Source organism: Dryas octopetala, chromosome 1 (genome assembly GCF_963921425.1).
Source record: "Dryas octopetala chromosome 1, drDryOcto1.1, whole genome shotgun sequence".
In the NCBI taxonomy this organism is placed as follows: domain Eukaryota; kingdom Viridiplantae; phylum Streptophyta; class Magnoliopsida; order Rosales; family Rosaceae; genus Dryas; species Dryas octopetala.
Window position 1 is genome coordinate 12,110,267 of NC_141366.1, and position 16,869 is coordinate 12,127,135.

Sequence of the window (16,869 nt, forward strand, 5' to 3'; positions counted from 1 at the left end):
TTAAAACATTAGTGAGATAAAAAAAACATTATATTGTTAAAAAATAGTTAATAAAAGACACAATATTATCAAGCAAAAAGAAATAAAAAGAAAAGAGAGATACTGGCATGGCATTTACCGAAAAAGTAAAACAGAGCGCATCCGGGTCAACTCCTTCTTAGTTCTTAACTTGTTATGTTGTATGCAACCAAAAGTTTAGTTGGACCAGAATTATAGTTGAAAGAGAACCTTGCCACCTATTTTTAATAAAATAAATTCTTTAATTAACTAAGTTCGAGTTAAAACTTAAAACCCTTCCCTTCTTCCTAAACCTCTCTGCCTCTGCCACTCCCCATGTCCACCTGAGCTCACCGGCTGCTACAGGTTTCCGCTTATCCTTCTCCGCCTCCTATTCTTTTGTCTCTTCCTTCTTCTTCTTCATTCAAATTTCGTCTCTTCTCCACTCAATTCTTATGCTTTAATTCTTTCTTCTTTTCTGTTTTGATAAAAAAGAAGAAGAAGAAGGAATTCTCGAATTCCCTTTTCTGAGCTATATCAATTCCTTATGTATGTGTATATATATGTATATGTATGTCTGTATGTATGTATGTATGTATGTATCTGTGTGTTTATGTATGTATATGCGTATGTATCTAAGTATCTTTGTATGTATTTCGCAAGCTAGCGTTTTTTTTTTCCTGAAAAGAAAGAATTATGGACAGTGAATTAGTTTCAGTATGCATTGGGGTATTGGGATTGAGTTTGATTATGGTGAAAGAGTATGATCAAATTAATTTAATGACCCAATTGTGACAGTATGTGATCTGTATTTGAACACCTCTGTTTTGCTCTTGGATTGAGTGGAGGACGCATATATAACAAATTAAGGTGAATTTTGTTAAACCCTAAAGTCAGTTTGTTTGATCCTACTATAATAAGAAAAAAAAAACCCCACTTAAGTATGCGCTTGCACACATCTGTTTATGCAAAGCCAGCAAAGCCTTGAGCTGTATATATTGTTTAAGTGCTAAAGATTAGGCAAACGTCTTGAATTTGAGTAACTTTGAAACAAGTTCATGCAATTTATATATAGTTGTAGAAGAAATTGAAATGCTCAAATATGAGAAAATTCGAAGCCTAGGATTGGTTGGCTAGACATTGGTTTCCTCTTTATGTACATCCACTCTTATTTCAGTTTTCTGAGTTCTTTTTAATATATCCATCATAAATACTTTGTTTTATTAATTGATCTTTAATGTGCTCATTCACTGTCAGGTTTAGACCAGTTTGCTTGTTTTGATCCTATTTTCTGGTTGGTTTGACTCCTGAAGTTCTCATGTGGTGCTTCTATCTCTTATAGGGTTTTGTATTCTGTTTTACTGCAATTACCATAACCCTATAATACCTTAATTGGGTGCACCCTGATAATTATATGTTTCACCCATTTTTTTCTCCACTACTGCTGTTACATGTACTATATAGTTGATACATTTTTTGTTCTTTCCTTGTTTATTTTTATTTTTTTTATTGTTATTCTTACTGGAGTTACTATGGAAGCATACTCAAGAGATGCTAAAAATGATAAAAGAAAAAAATTTGGGCCTCCTTATGGTGATGTCCAGTTAATTTTTCGAAAATAGTTACATGAAATGAATCTTATTTGAACTAGGATGCCTATTTCACAGCCGTGGAGGACAGGGAAACATTCTTGGCATTGCATGTATATAAATAGTTTTAAGCTGTTCAAACTAGTCAATTTGATGGGATTAGTTGCTATAAATTTTCTGCTGGGATTTTGATTTTTATTGTCCTCTTTAGTTTGAGTAATGTACATCCTTAAAAATTATCATTTGACTGACAGCAGGTGAAGTTATGATGGATTTAAAACTCAAAGGTATAAACTGGGTTGGAAACATTTACCAGAAGTTTGAAGCAATATGTCAGGAGGTGGATGATATTGTGAATCAGGTAATAAGGAAAGAAGAATAAGCCTAAAAGAAAAGATGTCATTTGCTTCTAGACTTCGATTAGTTTTGTTGCTGCATGCATTGACTGCAGTTGTCAATTCATTTCATGATATTGAATAGAATTTTTTCACAGGATACAATTAAATATGTTGAAGGCCAGGTGCAGACAGTGGGTGAAAGTGTGAAGAAACTCTGTTCTGATGTCATCCAAGATTTACTTCCTCCTTTAGGTGATCCTGTCAAACATGGCACTAAAGATGTGGTTATTAAAGAGAATTCTGCCATGAGTACTAAGACAAGGAAAAACTCAGAGGAAAATTCTTTTGATGCAACTGAAAAGCAATCACCAACAGAGTCCAATTTATTGGATCCTGTGAAGAAACTCTGTTTTGATGTCATCCAAGATATACTTCCTCCTTCAAGTGATTCTGTCAAACATGGCACTCAAGATGTGGCTATTAAAGAGAATTCTGCCATTAGTACTAAGCCAAGGAAAAACCTAGAGGAAAATTCGTTAGATGCAACTGAAAAGGAATCACCTGCAGAGTCCAATGTATTGGATCCTGTGACAAACCAGTTGAGTGAATGTCACCTTGGACATCAACTTAGTTATCCAACTTCCATGGATACTCTTGAGGGGTCAGACTTATCTGAGGGAAAGATTGATGACATTTTGACAAATGAAAACTCAGATGCGAACAATGAAGAAATTTCCATAGAAGTGTCTACACCTATATTGTTGGAGTTAACTTCTCCTAGTGTGGCAGAAGACTTTACACTGTCACCCTTTGGGGTATTTGTTCATAGTAATCATGAAAATAAGCATGCTGTTCAGTCTGAGGTTTCTCTTGCAACCTCAACCCATGGGTTGGAGTTTGAATCCCCACAAAAATCTACTGTTTGTGATAACTTTGCTGATGGAATTGAGTGTCTTTCTGGTGCTTCAAATACTACTTCTGAAATGGTATTTTCAGTTGTATCTGGGGAGAACAGTGTATCAGAGATGGGGTCTGCATCCTTTAGCAGCTCCGATGCTAATGAATCTCTGAGGCTCTCTGAATATTCACCTGAAAACTTATCCCTAGAAAACTCAGCACTTGGGTTGGAGTTTGAATCCCCGCAAAAATATACTGTTTGTGATAATTTTGCTGATGAAATTGAGTGTATATCTGGTGCTTTAAATACTACTTCTGAAATGGTATTTTCAGTTGTATCTGGGGAGAACAGTGTATCAGAGATGGGGTTTGCATCCTTCAGCAGCTCCGATGCTAATGAATCTCTGAGGCTCTCTGAGTATTCACCTGAAAACTTATCCCTGGAAAAAGTGGTTTGTCATAATTCTGTTGAGGCGGCTGGTTGTGTTTCTGATAGTTCTAATGGACTCCCATTAAATTCTTCATCCCTAACTATGTCCAGTAAGGATAAAGATGTGAAGATGGGACTCTCTTCATTCAGCAGTGTCCTATCACTCGAATCAGTCAGTTAGTATTTTTGATTCCCTTATTATAGAAGTATACTTGCTTTCCTTTCACAATCAGTATTCATTTACTTGTATGTTACAGCAGAAGGCACTTCCAGGATTACAGAGACCATGCCTCTGAGAGTACCATCTGGAGAACAGCAAGTTCAGAACTACGAGTCTGTTCAATCTGAGGCTGTAATGTCTTTTTTTAATATTGGTATGCCATAGAATGTGCATGTGTTACTTTATTTGTTTCCCCTCTCCTCTCCCACTTTTGAAACCCCAAGGCCCAAAGTCGTGTCATCATTTATTTATATGTTTGTTAGTAGTAACAATAACACTGATGCAATAATTAATTCTTATGTTTTAATATTGCAAAACCTTAACCCCAAGTATTAAGTAATTATTGTCTCATTTTGTTAGGGGTAAGTGTATACTTCAGCTACCACCCATTTTATCCCCCTCCCTTCTTTGACTTTTACTTCAAGCAATTAGAAACCTCATTTTGTTATGGATATAACCACATGAGGTTTGATGAATAATACCATAGAGTCACTATAAGATCGCAATGCACCTTTAACATACAGAAATGCATTATCATATGTCAAAATACGAATAAGAAAGCCAAATTGGACCTGAACTTCTTTATGAGATAATTGAAATGCAGAAAAGAGTTCGGATGATCTTTCAATAAAATTACAATGTTGGGCTTGACTTTATTTTGGTATTTTGACTTGACAACTGAAGTGCCCCCTTTTTGCTACTTTTGTATGTTGGTGTACATGACAACTAATGGCACTATTTTAAACCATAACTATCCCTTGCATCTGCTTTCTATGATGTGTTTTAGATGTCACCTTATCTCTAATCTTGTAAAGTGTTTATAGGATGGTCAAATGAATCAAGTTGTGATATTGCCTCTTCAATGGAAACTATTGATTTGCATGCTAAGGTGAAGCTTGAGGAGAGCTGTGTCATTGTCGATGATAGTGAACTTCATGCTATATCTTGCAGAACAAGAAAGCTAAGATCATACAAGGTATTCTTTCCTCCCTCCAATCCTCCCTCTATGTTTCCATGGTGTTATGCTTAGTTGAAGAAAATGTAATTTTAGAAAGGTTCTTCATATTGCATTTGTTCGAATATTAACAGATGGTAGCATAACCTGTTTCGCTGCTTTCGCGTTTTAAGTGTTATTACAGAATCTTCGTTCGAAGGCACAATTCCAGAGGCCATGTTAGGAAAAAGAAGCTGAAGGCTATTGAAATCAATTAGAAAATAAAGAGTTTTCACCAACCCAATTAAACACAATTCTGTCGAGTTTTAATCAAACCCAATTTAAACATAATTACCTTAATATATATGTTAGATGGTTTTCCACTGTTCAAACACTTCTAAATTTATATTGAAATCATTTAGAAAATAAAGACTACATGCATCATTTCCGACTGGCATTTAAAATACTTGATAATATGCTTCTGGATTCTCTCTCTTATTGGAAAAGGCATAGTTACTGTGAAATCCTTAATACAGATTTATGTTGTAGTCACCCATCTGGGCTTTCTTGAGAATCAATGATTTATCAAAAATTAAAAGTTCTTGTACAGAAAAGAAACTAAACCTTTTGTTTGAATGCAATGTGCTTGGAAATATGAAGCTCTATCAAAACATTATGTGCCTGATCAACAAGATGAGCCTGACTGATTTTTTTTTATTTTTTATTTTTTTAAAATTTTAAATACAGAAAAAAATCAGGGATGCTTTTGCATCAAAGAAGAGGTTGGAAAAGGAGTATGAACAGCTAGCAATTTGGTACGGAGACACTGATATAGATTCCAGCCAAGAAACACCCTCTAACATGGAAAATTTTCAAACTCATCATGCATGTGACTCTGAATGGGAGCTCCTGTAAGTAAAATAATTTCTCTGTAAATAATTGCAATCGGACTGGTTACAAGGCTGCTTACCTTTGCAGATAAATATGTCGGAAATAATACCACACTGAAATTTTATGATTGATGTTAGCCTCTATTTCATTGTGGAAATACACAAAATAAAGTAGTTAAGCTGACAGTATTGAGTTCTAGCCGGATCAGCATTGTTTTTTAGAGAAAGCTGCAATAATGTGATACCCTTTATATATCTTTGTTCACTAAATTAAAGTTGTTTTTTGGTTGAAGAAGAAGAAGAAGAAAAGAGTTAAATACAACTGCTTTTGCAGTTGTCTCTCACACTCATTTTTCTTCTAACTAACAAAATGCTGCAATACTAATCCTCAGTACTAACATACAATTGTACCACCTCTCATAGATTCATCAAAGGCCCAACTATTAAATTCATTTTGCACAAAAAATAAAGTTACAAAAGATTTTGATGACTCTTTAGCAAATGTGCATACAAAATTTCATTCCATGTATCAGGAACTCCAGGTAAGCACCAGTGTATGCAATCAGCAAAAATTTTTGGATCAGATCTCTGTTCCTTTGTCAAGAGCTTGCCCTTGCGTTCCCCATAAACTGATGTATGCGCATCTTTTCGGTACTCCGACAGTTGGGTAATATTCAAAAATGTTACCTTAACTTTCAAATCCTGAAACTGGTCGTTTATAATATCCATGATTTTCATGTTTGAACCAGTTCCCCAGTATGAACCTTGGATTGGGTATGACTCGTTGAAGCAGTTTTCATCACTTCCAGGCTTCCATTCCCAGCTCCTACAAACAGAAATTTCTATGATTTTTTCACTTTTCATGATTGGGGAGGGTTTGGGGACTGGAGAGAGCCCTTTGAGTTGAAGTGTTTTCTTTCTCCTTTTTCTGTTTTAAAAAATGTTTTGAGAGGAACTGTGAAACTCACCATAAATGTGTTGGAGACATACTCATGAAGAAGACCTTTTGCCTTTCAGGGTTGATACTGGACTCTAACCATTCTGCCCAAGTTTGTAAAGCCAAACTGTACGCAGTAGTGACATTATATTCTTGGACATCATATGGAGATCCATATCTGGGGAAAAAACAAACAAACAAACTTAAACATTGTTAAATTCCAACTCATCTTCTCAGATGCCTTAAATGGTCCCATAGCAATGTCAACATTTTTCATTTTCTTTTGCATTTGGGTGATCAAATATGTTAGCTAATTGAACTCTGAACAATGAGACTATATATTAACATAGGGACGCCCTGCAAAAATGTGACTCACGTAGCATTGATTGTAGGCTTGTACATCCACCATACATAGCTCTCAAACACCAATATATCTACTCCTTCCCAGTGTTTGCCATGGTTAGTTATGGAGTCAAGCTTCACCAACCGTTTTAGTACAGTATGTTTTGTTGCATGATCCGAAATGGACTCCACAATAAACGGAGCCCAGTAGTATTCAATTGATGCATCGAACTCCTGGGAAAGCAGAAAAGGGTGAAGTTAATTGGGTTTGCCAAAATTAATCAGGTTGTTACTTTAAAAAATATAGCTCAAGAAGAAGATAATTTTCTGCATGAATACTACCATTTAAGCCCAAATTATTGCTGATCACACGTCTCATAGAAGTGGGATCCACTCATATAGATGAGTCTCATCTTTGTGAGAGATGTGATTAGCAATGTGATCGGTAAATATAGTCTATGTAGTATTACTTTTTATGTGTAGAAATTTGCAGTAGAATGCTTACCTCAATTTTGAAGATCTTCCTAGGAGGGATCCTTTGGAGTGACTTCTTTCCTTGAGGAATTATAGATTGTACCATACAGACCATGGATTCAAACTGGCCTCTCTGTACAGAGTCTCCAACAAACATCAGCCTTTTGCCCCTCAGAATCTGCATTAGCTTCAATGGATCAAACCTGAAGTCAAAGGCAAAGCCACTTTCTAAGAAAAGAAAAAGACACGAGATGGTTGATTGGTTCCAACCACATCCCATATAAAATGCCTAATTAAAGACATATTTCTTGTCAAATTGACAAGAAGTAGTTCACGGCCTAGGAAGTACAAGAAGGCATAAAATAAGTCCATTTTGTTATGGTTTTCAAAGCACAATAAATTTGCTTTAAAGAATGATAATGCTTCATAGTTACGTGGACTGTCATACTGTGTCCTTATAATGTCTGCAAAATGTAGATTGTTACCTTGGGAGTTTGCAGTCATTAGGTTGCCACCTCCAATTCTTATAGTAAGAATCAGGCCTACCATTCTTTTGGCAAGTAACTTGTTTTACCAAGTATGGGCAGCTCTCTTCTGTATAGTGAGGATAGGACTCATTGTCCCACACCCATTTCCCTTCAAAAACATTGCAACTTTCATCAATGCGGTCCTCAGGGGAAACAACAACTGCTGGTCTCTGTTCTTCAGCTCTTGGCCTGCCATAGAGCTGAAAGGCAAAGCTGTGATTGCTCTTCAAGGAGTCTAGGACTAGTCGTACAGTCCCTAGGACAAGCAGAGAAGCCAATGCAACCGGGAAGAGGGTTTGGATCCGACGATCAAGAGTGAGCTGCTTTGTCATTTGGGGGAGTTGAGGTGATGAAGATGATAGATAAGGTTGTGTTTGTTACAAGACATTTTATTGGTTAAGTATTTGAACAGGTACCTTGAGTTTTAAGTCTTTTTGGTGAAGTAAACACATGCAACCACCAGTTGGTAGGATCAAGTTTTAGGTATGTCTCATTTTAAATTGAAATCAGGCTGTGATTCTTTGAATTCTTATGGGGGCCATTTAGTAGTAAATAATCTACTTATGCCAAGTGATTATCAGAGAGGTAGCATGTTAAACTCCCTAAATTGGAGGACATCAGCAGTTGGTAAGGTGTAGGTCCTGTCTGTTTTGACTCTGCATCCTTCAGATGGTGAAATATATGCATTGCTCAGGGGCTTATTGTTCGGACCCTGAAGTTTGGGATAAAGACCTTTTGTCACTGAAAATGATGTTAGTTTCAAAAAGAACAAAACACCTGCGTAACATTTTTCAAACATACAAAATGGTCTAAATTCGCATGGGTAATCTAATAATAATAATAGAGTAAATATTTTAAATTTGAACACTCATTGATAGTAAAACACCTAAATTTACTTGATATGCCTAATAGAACCTAACTTTAAGGTTGCGGAGGTTCCCTTAAAAAAACACAAAGGGTTGGGAAAAAAATCTAATAAAATAAACTGCTCAAATAAGGGTAAAAAAACCATCTATGACCCAAAAAAAACTTCCGTAACCTCACCCCATGGGCCAAGGCTGAGACCCAAAACCCCTTCCAAAACCCAAGCGAACAAAAAAACCACAAAACAAAAAACAACCCAATCCAATCCAAAACGTGTCTCTCTAACCCGAAAATGATTATCAGTAGTGGCGTCCGTACATGTTGCCCGCGCTTCCCATCCTCGTCGAAGAAGCCTGATTTCCGTTCGACTGCGCTGTTCACTTTCACTCTCCGCCGGCGACCTTTGACCACCGCGTGCTCTGTTTCAGCCACCAAGAGTGCCGAGAAGGAGAAGGTGATAGTTGTATCTGGGCCCACCGGAGCTGGGAAGAGCCGGCTGGCTTTGGAGCTCGCTAAGCGGCTCAATGGCGAGATTATCAGCGCTGACTCTGTCCAGGTTTGAGCAAAACTAAAATACCCAGTTGCTGGTTTTTGCTGTTCTCAGTTTGGGTGCTGACTGCTGAGAAAACAAAAGAAAATAAGTTTAGTTTCTTTTGAAGTAACCCTTATGTTTGGTTCATGAGAAAATGTAGGAAAAGAATAGAAAAGAAGTTGATGTGGTTTATAAATGTGGTTTATAAAAGAGGAAGATATATAGAGCACTACATGAAGAGGGAAGATTGTGGTTAATTCATTAATCAAGCCTTCCTTCAGTCAGTAATGCTAAGGTCTGTTTAACAAACTAGATAAGGAATTGAAATAGGAAAACACATCCAAAGAAAGTATAACATCTAAATAAAAAATACAGATTAAAATAACTATAAGCATTGAAATGGAAGATAACTCAAAATATTCAATCTCCATCAATATGACATTGCCTCGATTGAATTGCCTTCTGTTGATGCTTATAACAATTAACAAGTAGTGCTATATTGCTTAAAGTGAATTTATTTGGTATGGCCTTTGTGTCACAGGTATATCGGGGTCTTGATATTGGATCTGCCAAGCCTTCACCAGGTGATAGAAAGGTGCTTGACTAACTGAGACATACTAACGTTTAGTGCATGCTTCTACCATTGAAATTGAATTTAATGGTAATCTAAAGTATGTTGTTTTCACTTGCATGTATATCATGTTAGTTTTATGTTTACTCATTGTATTGCTAATAATTTAGTGTCACAATAAGGTTGGCAACACTGATCGTAAAGCTGTTGAGGTTTTGAATTCTTTTTATTTTCCAATGTTTGTATCTAATATCTATGGTCTTATGTTTTGCTTAATTTTTGCTTTTTTTATTATTTCTAACATGATTGTTTTGGATGGTATTGTTCCTTAATTTCTAACTAGAAGTCTCAAGCCTTTCAAGCTGCAGCGATTCATATTATCTTCTTTAACAAATAACACAATATCCAAAGTTATATTTATCTCTTTTTGGTGCAGGAGGTGCCACATCATCTGATTGACATATTGCACCCAGCTGAAGGTGTGTTGCCACTAAATTTAAGGATCATGTAGAAATGTATAATAGCATATTATGTTCCCATCTTCTATGGTTTGGAGGCTAGAATGAAAATTGGGTCTTGACTCTTGCGGGATGCTTGGATGATGTTGAGTTTTCTACTGCTAGGTTTGGAACATTGGATATTTCTGTTCTCCCAATTCAACACATGTTTTATTCTTCAGAGTATTCTGTCGGGAAATTTTTTGATGATGCAAGGCAAGCTATAAGATGCATTCTTGATAGTGGCCGTGTCCCCATAGTTACTGGTGGCACTGGATTGTACTTGCGGTGGTATGTGCCATATTCTTGCATAAATGATATTTAAGAAATATACTTTCTTTTATTAGTTTTAGTTTTTGTATTTTCTTTTCAAAGTTAGAGGGTTGAGCACACATAAACGCAATATCTTTTAAACTGACATCTACAAGTTGATTGGTGATATTGGCACCATTTAATTTGGCTTCTCAAAGCTGAATTTGAATACAAAACCCCCGTAATGAACAGTGATCATGTTAATTATTTCTTTCTCTCTTCTTTTTGGTTTTTATTAATACATTATTTTGTTGTTGTAAACATAAGGCTTATATACGGAAAACCTGATGTTCCTAAAGCCTCTCAAGAGATCGCATCCGAAGTGTATTCTGAGTTAGCCGATTTACAAAGAAATGAAGACTGGGATGCAGCTGTGCAGTTCGTGGTCAACGCAGGTGACCCTAAGGCTCAACTTTTGGCTGCCAATGATTGGTATCGGTTAAGACGCAGCCTTGAGATCATTAAGGTTAGTTTGTAATGTTTGCTGGTTATATATATGAACATTGGACTCTTTCTCTCTCTCTCTCTCACTCCCCATCCCTACCCCAAACAAACAAACAAACAAACAAAAAAATAGAAACAAAATGATGTATTCTTTGGACACAAACAGACACACACATTTAAATATTTTAGTTGATAAATTTGCCTCAATATTGACCATTTACTTGCATTGTTTTTTCATTTAGAAGCTTATCCCCTGTCAACAACTTTACTGATGTTGGATGTGTATACTACATATTGTGAAATGACAGTCTAGTGGCTCACCTCCATCTGCATTTCAAGTACCATACGATTCTTTCCGGAAACAATGTGATCCTAGTGTAGTATATACGCACGACACCAATTCTTCTACTGATGCTGTGGAGGAAGTAAAATCAAAGGAATTGGACTATGATTTTATTTGCTTTTTTCTCTCAAGCCAAAGGGTTGATCTCTATAGATCTATTGATTGCCGATGTGAAGCTATGCTGTCAGGTAAATCATATTGTGGTACTTTACTACAAATCGATCATTCATCTTTCAGTTTTCAAAATCATATCAGACAATTTCATTTGTTTTACATAAGCTGATCATCTGTTAGAGATTTTATATGCTTCAACTGATTATCAGACTTATCTGAGAGAGGTGTTGCATTTTTATTAGAACAAAAAATGTCCATCACATGCTACCAAATTGCACATATGCTATTGAAAATTAAGTCAGTATTTTCTCTATTTAAACAAGAAAATGAACTTGTAATGTAGCATGTGGGGTATTTCTTTGAAACCATTGAACTTCAGATTATATATGTTTTCCTTTTCCTACATCTTCTCAACAGCCAAACTTCAACACATGGATGTTTTGATTTGATATATACGTATGTGTGTGTGTGTTTAATGAATATTGATTGAAATTTTGATATGAATTTGAATAATGCATTTTCTCAATTGACAGTAAGAATGATTTGTACTTTTTTGTTTATTCATTGATAAAAATGAGTTAGGAAAGTTTTTTTCTTTTTCTTTCTTTTTGTGTGAATTTTCAGAAGAGAAATCTTTCTTAGAGCTTTTCCTCTTGCCCTTTTAAGACAAAATAGTTTTGTTCCTTCTAGTGTAAACTTCCAGTGACATTCAACGTTAATGCAGATGAGCTGTTTTATTTTCTATGTTTTAATTGACTACAGGAAGTGATGGTATCTTGTCTGAGGCCAGATGGCTTCTTGATGAGGGTCTTCTTCCAAATTCAGATTCAGCTACCAGAGCAATTGGTTACAGACAAGTATACATCTTATATTATTTGGACATTTGATTATTATTTGCAATAAGTAGTGACGCTAAGAACTATTTGATTTTAGGCTATGGAATATCTATTGATGTGTAGAGAGCAAGGAGGTAGTTCTCCAAGAGAGTTCTACAATTTTTTATCTGAATTTCAGAAAGCATCTAGGTAATACTTTTTCTCTTCAGATTTATGTGTCGGAGTTTACACAAGATTCTCATCCATTACATACAAACACTGAATATGTTAAATTATTGTGCAGAAACTTTGCAAAACGGCAATTGACATGGTTTCGTACCGAGCATATCTATCACTGGCTTGATGCTTCCAAACCCTTGGTATGTTTTCCAATTTTGTTTTCATTATTTGTAAGAAAGATTCTGCTCCCCCTCCCCCCTCCCCCCCTCCTCCCCTCCTCCCCTCCTCCCCTCCTCCCCTCCTCCTTCAGAAGTTGTTCCTACATTATATTTTGTGCAAGGGTTTTTTTTACACTTTTTTAATTTTTACCGAAGCCCATGTATGCTTAATTATGTTTGATTGACAAGTTCCTGGTTATTAACAATATGGGCTTGTTTTTTTGTTAAATATATTTCCTTTTTAATCTCATGCCAATCATTATAGTGGACAATTTTTGCAGGAAAGTGTGCTTAACTTCATTTATGATGCATACCATGACAAAAGTGGAAATTTAATTGTGCCTGAATCACTAAGAATGAGGAAAGATTTATCAGGCCGAGGAGTTACGGAAATGAAGGCCTATCGAACTAAAAATAGGTATAGTTTACGAAAATTGAATGTTTTTCTGCTAATTCTTGAAACAAAGAGCTAAATAGTTTTGTTTACTCGTGAAGGCATTTTGTCAGCCGAGAAGATTGTTTAGATATTCTTGACTGGATAAGGAGAACACAAGTCTGAAAGAAGGAATTGTAGTTTGATTTTTGCCAAAGCATATCAGTGTAATATGATCATCCACCATTCCACTTGAATGAGGCTTATTTTGTCCTCACAGGATCAGAAAATCTCATGAAACAACTTTGGAGTTTGTTTCTTTGCAAAGGTTCGTTTTTGGGGCTCTGGCTTATAACGTTTGTATCTCTGCAGCAACTCGAGGACTTCTTGGCAATGTTCAATATTTGGATTATAATTATTTTTTTTCAATGACCACCTTTGAAATCCTTAATGAAAAATGACTACCTTTTCTTAGACTTTGATCTTGACTAAAATTTACATTCATTTAGTCCATCTCTCGAATGGTTAACCCCATTGCGGATGCTAGCGCCAATGAATATGTGGTACTTGTTAGTTGTTTAGTTCGTAAGTTTTAACTATTGAATTTTGGGTTTCAAATCAGTTAAAATTTAAAATCAGTTAAATGATGATTCTACATCTTAAAGTAAACAATTTTATTAGAAATGACATAAAAAATGGGAAAAAGGTTGATCGTAACATAAGAGCTAGTAGTTGTACAATGCAGTTTACGCTTTAGAAAATATTTTATTTTACCATTTTTAACAACAACATAGCTTGATTACCAACCATTCAAATAAGATGAGTCACACATGATTATTAAGTAACAACGCTGACAATGTAATGACTCATGTGTAGGGGCCTCATCTGTTTTTTAATTTCTTTTAGGTAGACTAACAGCTAGTTTTATATCTACATTTAAATCTTGAGTCCTTGACCTTATTTCGACAATGAAAGCAACAATATAATTTAGGCCACCATGTTATGCAGCGTCCAGCCTTTGTACAGTTATATAATACAATAAGCTTTGCTTCAATTGCCAAGTAAACACAAACAATTAACAAAATGAAATTGCCAAGTCGTAAATCATTTTAATCTTTTTAGAAAAGGACATATTCTTAGAATATGCGTACATGAAAGCCTTGTGTGAAATTTTACTAGGTTATTAACCCTGATTATTAAAAAATAAAATAAAATAGTATCCAACAAAAAAGTGTAGCATAAATAGAGACAGACACAACTACCAGGCATAAAAACAGAGTGAGTGCGTAGTGTTGAGCAGCAGATCGACACTCCCAAAGCAGCTAACAAAAATGAGGCCGTCCATGTCCATCGTCAGATCCGTCCACCGCGTCGCCCAGCGTGGCTACGCGACGGAGTCCGTCCCCGAGCGCAAGGTCGCCGTCCTCGGCGCCGCCGGAGGCATCGGGCAGCCCTTGGCTCTCCTCATGAAGCTCAACCCTCTCGTCTCCCACCTCTCCCTCTACGATATCGCCGGCACCCCTGGTGTCGCCGCTGACGTCAGCCACATCAACACCAGATCTGAGGTACTTCTACTACTTCCACCCCCTTCCTTTCTCTTCAATTCACTTGATTGCAGTTTTCGAATCGATTCCAACTATTTGCTTGATGTTGGTGATGGTGATGATTAGGTCAAGGGCTACGCCGGCGAGGAGCAGCTGGCCCAAGCCTTGGAGGGAGCCGACGTCGTAATCATACCCGCCGGTGTGCCCCGAAAGCCAGGCATGACCCGTGACGATCTCTTCAACATCAACGCCGGTATCGTCAAGTCTCTCGCCTCCGCCATCGCCAAGTACTGCCCCCATGTGAGCCTTCATCCCTTTCTGATCTTCGTTTTCTGAATTATTCACAAATATTTACTTGTTTAATCGAATTGATTTGTTGGCTGATTGTTTTGGTTAGGCGCTAATTAATATGATTAGCAATCCTGTCAACTCTACCGTCCCCATTGCGGCTGAGGTGTTGAAGAAAGCAGGGAAGTACGACGAGAAGAGGTTGTTTGGTGTGACTACTCTTGATGTCGTCAGGGCTAAGACTTTCTATGCTGGCAAGGCCAATGCCAATGTTGCTGGTATGTATACATTATTGACCAATCTTCTAAAAGTTCTTTCTTTTTGGTTGTGTTTGTATCATTTGTGTTTTCCTTTTCTCGTTTTTTGCATAAGATTGATATTTGAAACTTAGCTAGATGCAATTTGCAAGATTATGTATTTGTTGGGTTGTGTATTAAAACTTGCGTGTGTGTTTGCAGAGGTTAATGTACCGGTTGTTGGTGGCCATGCTGGCATTACCATTCTCCCACTATTTTCTCAGGTGCATATCCCTTAATTACGTTTAAACCATTTGTATTGGGTTGTATGTGGCGTCTGCTTTCGTTTGGTTTGGCTAAGAGTTGGCTGATTTTGTACCGTTTGTTTGGATATTTTTTAGGCCACCCCAACAGCCAATTTGCCTGATGATGTTATCAAGGCTTTGACAAAGAGAACACAAGAGGGAGGGACAGAAGTTGTGGAAGCAAAGGCTGGAAAGGGATCTGCAACATTGTCAATGGCGTAAGTTTTGGGATAAAACCATCATATGTACTCTTAATTGTATATGCTTTATGATATGTGCATATTTCAAGTTAAAATTTATATTTGCTCATGTAATCTACAAAATTTGATTTATTTGATGAATGTTTTCTAATTGGCATTCTTGCCTAAGCGATGTTATGGTTCCATCGCTGTTGCATGGTGTTGTATGCTTCTTCCCTCGTGGTGTTTGCCCTTTCTTGTAACTTCATCGATTTTCTTGTTTATATTCTATTCTGCAGTTGTAAGATCAAAGAAAGGAAATTTATGTTTTGCTCTGGACTAACTTGCCTTGTAACTTGCAGCTATGCTGGAGCTCTTTTCGCTGATGCTTGTCTGAAGGGACTTAATGGGGTCCCAGATGTTGTGGAATGTTCGTTTGTGCAATCGAACATCACTGAACTTCCTTTCTTTGCTTCTAAGGTTAGTGAGTTCAACAAAGTTGGGATATCTTGCCTCAACCTTTTTTGGGTTTTTAAGATTAAAAAGTTGGTTCTTTCCCTTTGTTTTCCCTCAAATCTATTTTCGTTTCTTAATGCACCTGTAGTTTGAGTATTATCATTTAGCATGTCTCCAAATTTCACCATTTTTGTAGTCATTACTATGGTCTGTGCCTTGGTTACAGCACTCCTGGTGTCCTATCTTCGAGAAACAGGAGTAGTGTAGAAATGTATTTGCTAAAGAGTGTGTATTGCCCCTTTTGGCTATTAATGACTTTTCTTTCATTAGATGGTTTAAATATACTTGATATGCCTCAACTATTTCAGTTGCATACATACTAGCTGTTCCATGAAAGTTAAAACTTACATTGTCACACATACTCATGGGAGTGCAAGCAGTCTATAGATAGCATATTGGTCAGTTGATTATCTCCGTCATGGTTGATGGATACGCACTAGTACAGTGGCCAGTTTTCAATCTAATTTATTATGTTTGTCCATTCATTATGAAAATGTGAATGCTTTATTTTCTCTTACGTTTCTTGTGATAAGAAATTAAGCATCCCCTGCGTTTGTTTGCAGGTGAGGCTTGGAAAGAACGGTGTGGAGGAAGTTTTGGGGTTGGGTGCTCTCTCCGACTATGAGAAGGAAGGATTGGAAAGCCTGAAGCCTGAGCTCAAAGCATCTATTGAGAAGGGTATCAAGTTTGCCAACCAGAGTTAAGTTAAAGTGTAATGTATTCAGAAGCATTTATTTAGAAGGGTATCAAGTTGGGGGTGGGGGTTATCCACCCATCTAGACATTAACATATCAAAATTTTGCATTGGTCCAAGTAGTGTTGTATTTTTATTTGCTTTCAGCGGCACCGGCATTGCTGTTTTGATTGGAGTAGGCTCTAATAGACCAAAATTATGTTAATAATTCCCATGACATGTTATGGGATTTGAACTTCATCAAAAATGTTTGTTATCAATGTGACTCA

The 16,869-nt window shown here is 36.6% G+C and overlaps 4 protein-coding genes across 6 annotated transcripts; 3 read left to right on the forward strand and 1 right to left on the reverse strand.

The window, feature by feature from the left end:
- Nucleotides 1-336: 336 nt before the first annotated feature.
- On the forward strand, nt 337-5,538 carry LOC147297934 (mucin). 3 transcript variants are annotated; one of them, XM_086252989.1, is made up of 6 exons: nt 337-363; nt 1,841-1,947; nt 2,080-3,427; nt 3,509-3,625; nt 4,296-4,447; nt 5,153-5,538. In XM_086252989.1, the coding sequence occupies exons 2-6, from the start codon at nt 1,852-1,854 to the stop codon at nt 5,318-5,320; spliced, it is 1,881 nt and encodes a 626-aa protein (XP_086109115.1). In that variant the 5' UTR covers nt 337-363; nt 1,841-1,851; the 3' UTR covers nt 5,321-5,538. The 3 variants fall into 3 exon arrangements, with proteins under 3 accessions (XP_086109115.1, XP_086109132.1, XP_086109123.1); XM_086253006.1 differs by having other exon boundaries at nt 3,512-3,625; XM_086252997.1 differs by having other exon boundaries at nt 347-363; nt 1,844-1,947.
- A 204-nt stretch (nt 5,539-5,742) lies between these two features.
- On the reverse strand, nt 5,743-7,907 carry TBL31 (trichome birefringence-like protein (DUF828)). The gene is made up of 5 exons (XM_086229466.1): nt 7,534-7,907; nt 7,080-7,251; nt 6,609-6,808; nt 6,264-6,410; nt 5,743-6,121 (listed from the first exon to the last, which is right to left on the reverse strand). The coding sequence occupies exons 1-5, from the start codon at nt 7,905-7,907 to the stop codon at nt 5,767-5,769; spliced, it is 1,248 nt and encodes a 415-aa protein (XP_086085592.1). The 3' UTR covers nt 5,743-5,766.
- A 780-nt stretch (nt 7,908-8,687) lies between these two features.
- IPT9 (isopentenyltransferase 9) lies at nt 8,688-13,312 on the forward strand. The gene is made up of 11 exons (XM_086232816.1): nt 8,688-8,995; nt 9,513-9,566; nt 9,979-10,021; nt 10,222-10,330; nt 10,619-10,817; nt 11,104-11,326; nt 12,015-12,109; nt 12,186-12,277; nt 12,372-12,447; nt 12,747-12,883; nt 12,961-13,312. The coding sequence occupies exons 1-11, from the start codon at nt 8,732-8,734 to the stop codon at nt 13,022-13,024; spliced, it is 1,356 nt and encodes a 451-aa protein (XP_086088942.1). The 5' UTR covers nt 8,688-8,731; the 3' UTR covers nt 13,025-13,312.
- Nucleotides 13,313-14,100: 788 nt separating this feature from the next.
- Nucleotides 14,101-16,869, forward strand: MMDH1 (Lactate/malate dehydrogenase family protein). The gene is made up of 7 exons (XM_086232826.1): nt 14,101-14,403; nt 14,509-14,682; nt 14,780-14,948; nt 15,129-15,190; nt 15,308-15,429; nt 15,753-15,870; nt 16,470-16,869. The coding sequence occupies exons 1-7, from the start codon at nt 14,170-14,172 to the stop codon at nt 16,608-16,610; spliced, it is 1,020 nt and encodes a 339-aa protein (XP_086088952.1). The 5' UTR covers nt 14,101-14,169; the 3' UTR covers nt 16,611-16,869.

What these genes read in the sequence shown, in the direction of transcription:
- LOC147297934 (XM_086252989.1), top strand. Translation starts at nt 1,852, where the DNA reads ATGATGGATTTAAAACTCAAAGGTATAAACTGGGTTGGAAACATTTAC. An exon ending in TGGATGATATTGTGAATCAG is followed by an intron (nt 1,948 to 2,079) that starts GTAATAAGGAAA and finishes ATTTTTTCACAG; the next exon opens with GATACAATTAAATATGTTGA. An exon ending in CCTATCACTCGAATCAGTCA is followed by an intron (nt 3,428 to 3,508) that starts GTTAGTATTTTT and finishes TGTATGTTACAG; the next exon opens with CAGAAGGCACTTCCAGGATT.
- TBL31 (XM_086229466.1), bottom strand. Translation starts at nt 7,907, where the DNA reads ATGACAAAGCAGCTCACTCTTGATCGTCGGATCCAAACCCTCTTCCCG. An exon ending in AATGACTGCAAACTCCCAAG is followed by an intron (nt 7,252 to 7,533) that starts GTAACAATCTAC and finishes CTTTGACTTCAG; the next exon opens with GTTTGATCCATTGAAGCTAA. An exon ending in AAGCCTACAATCAATGCTAC is followed by an intron (nt 6,411 to 6,608) that starts GTGAGTCACATT and finishes TTTTTTCCCCAG; the next exon opens with ATATGGATCTCCATATGATG.
- IPT9 (XM_086232816.1), top strand. Translation starts at nt 8,732, where the DNA reads ATGATTATCAGTAGTGGCGTCCGTACATGTTGCCCGCGCTTCCCATCC. An exon ending in ATGTGAAGCTATGCTGTCAG is followed by an intron (nt 11,327 to 12,014) that starts GTAAATCATATT and finishes AATTGACTACAG; the next exon opens with GAAGTGATGGTATCTTGTCT. An exon ending in GCCTATCGAACTAAAAATAG is followed by an intron (nt 12,884 to 12,960) that starts GTATAGTTTACG and finishes TTACTCGTGAAG; the next exon opens with GCATTTTGTCAGCCGAGAAG.
- MMDH1 (XM_086232826.1), top strand. Translation starts at nt 14,170, where the DNA reads ATGAGGCCGTCCATGTCCATCGTCAGATCCGTCCACCGCGTCGCCCAG. An exon ending in TTCTCCCACTATTTTCTCAG is followed by an intron (nt 15,191 to 15,307) that starts GTGCATATCCCT and finishes GATATTTTTTAG; the next exon opens with GCCACCCCAACAGCCAATTT. An exon ending in TTCCTTTCTTTGCTTCTAAG is followed by an intron (nt 15,871 to 16,469) that starts GTTAGTGAGTTC and finishes GTTTGTTTGCAG; the next exon opens with GTGAGGCTTGGAAAGAACGG.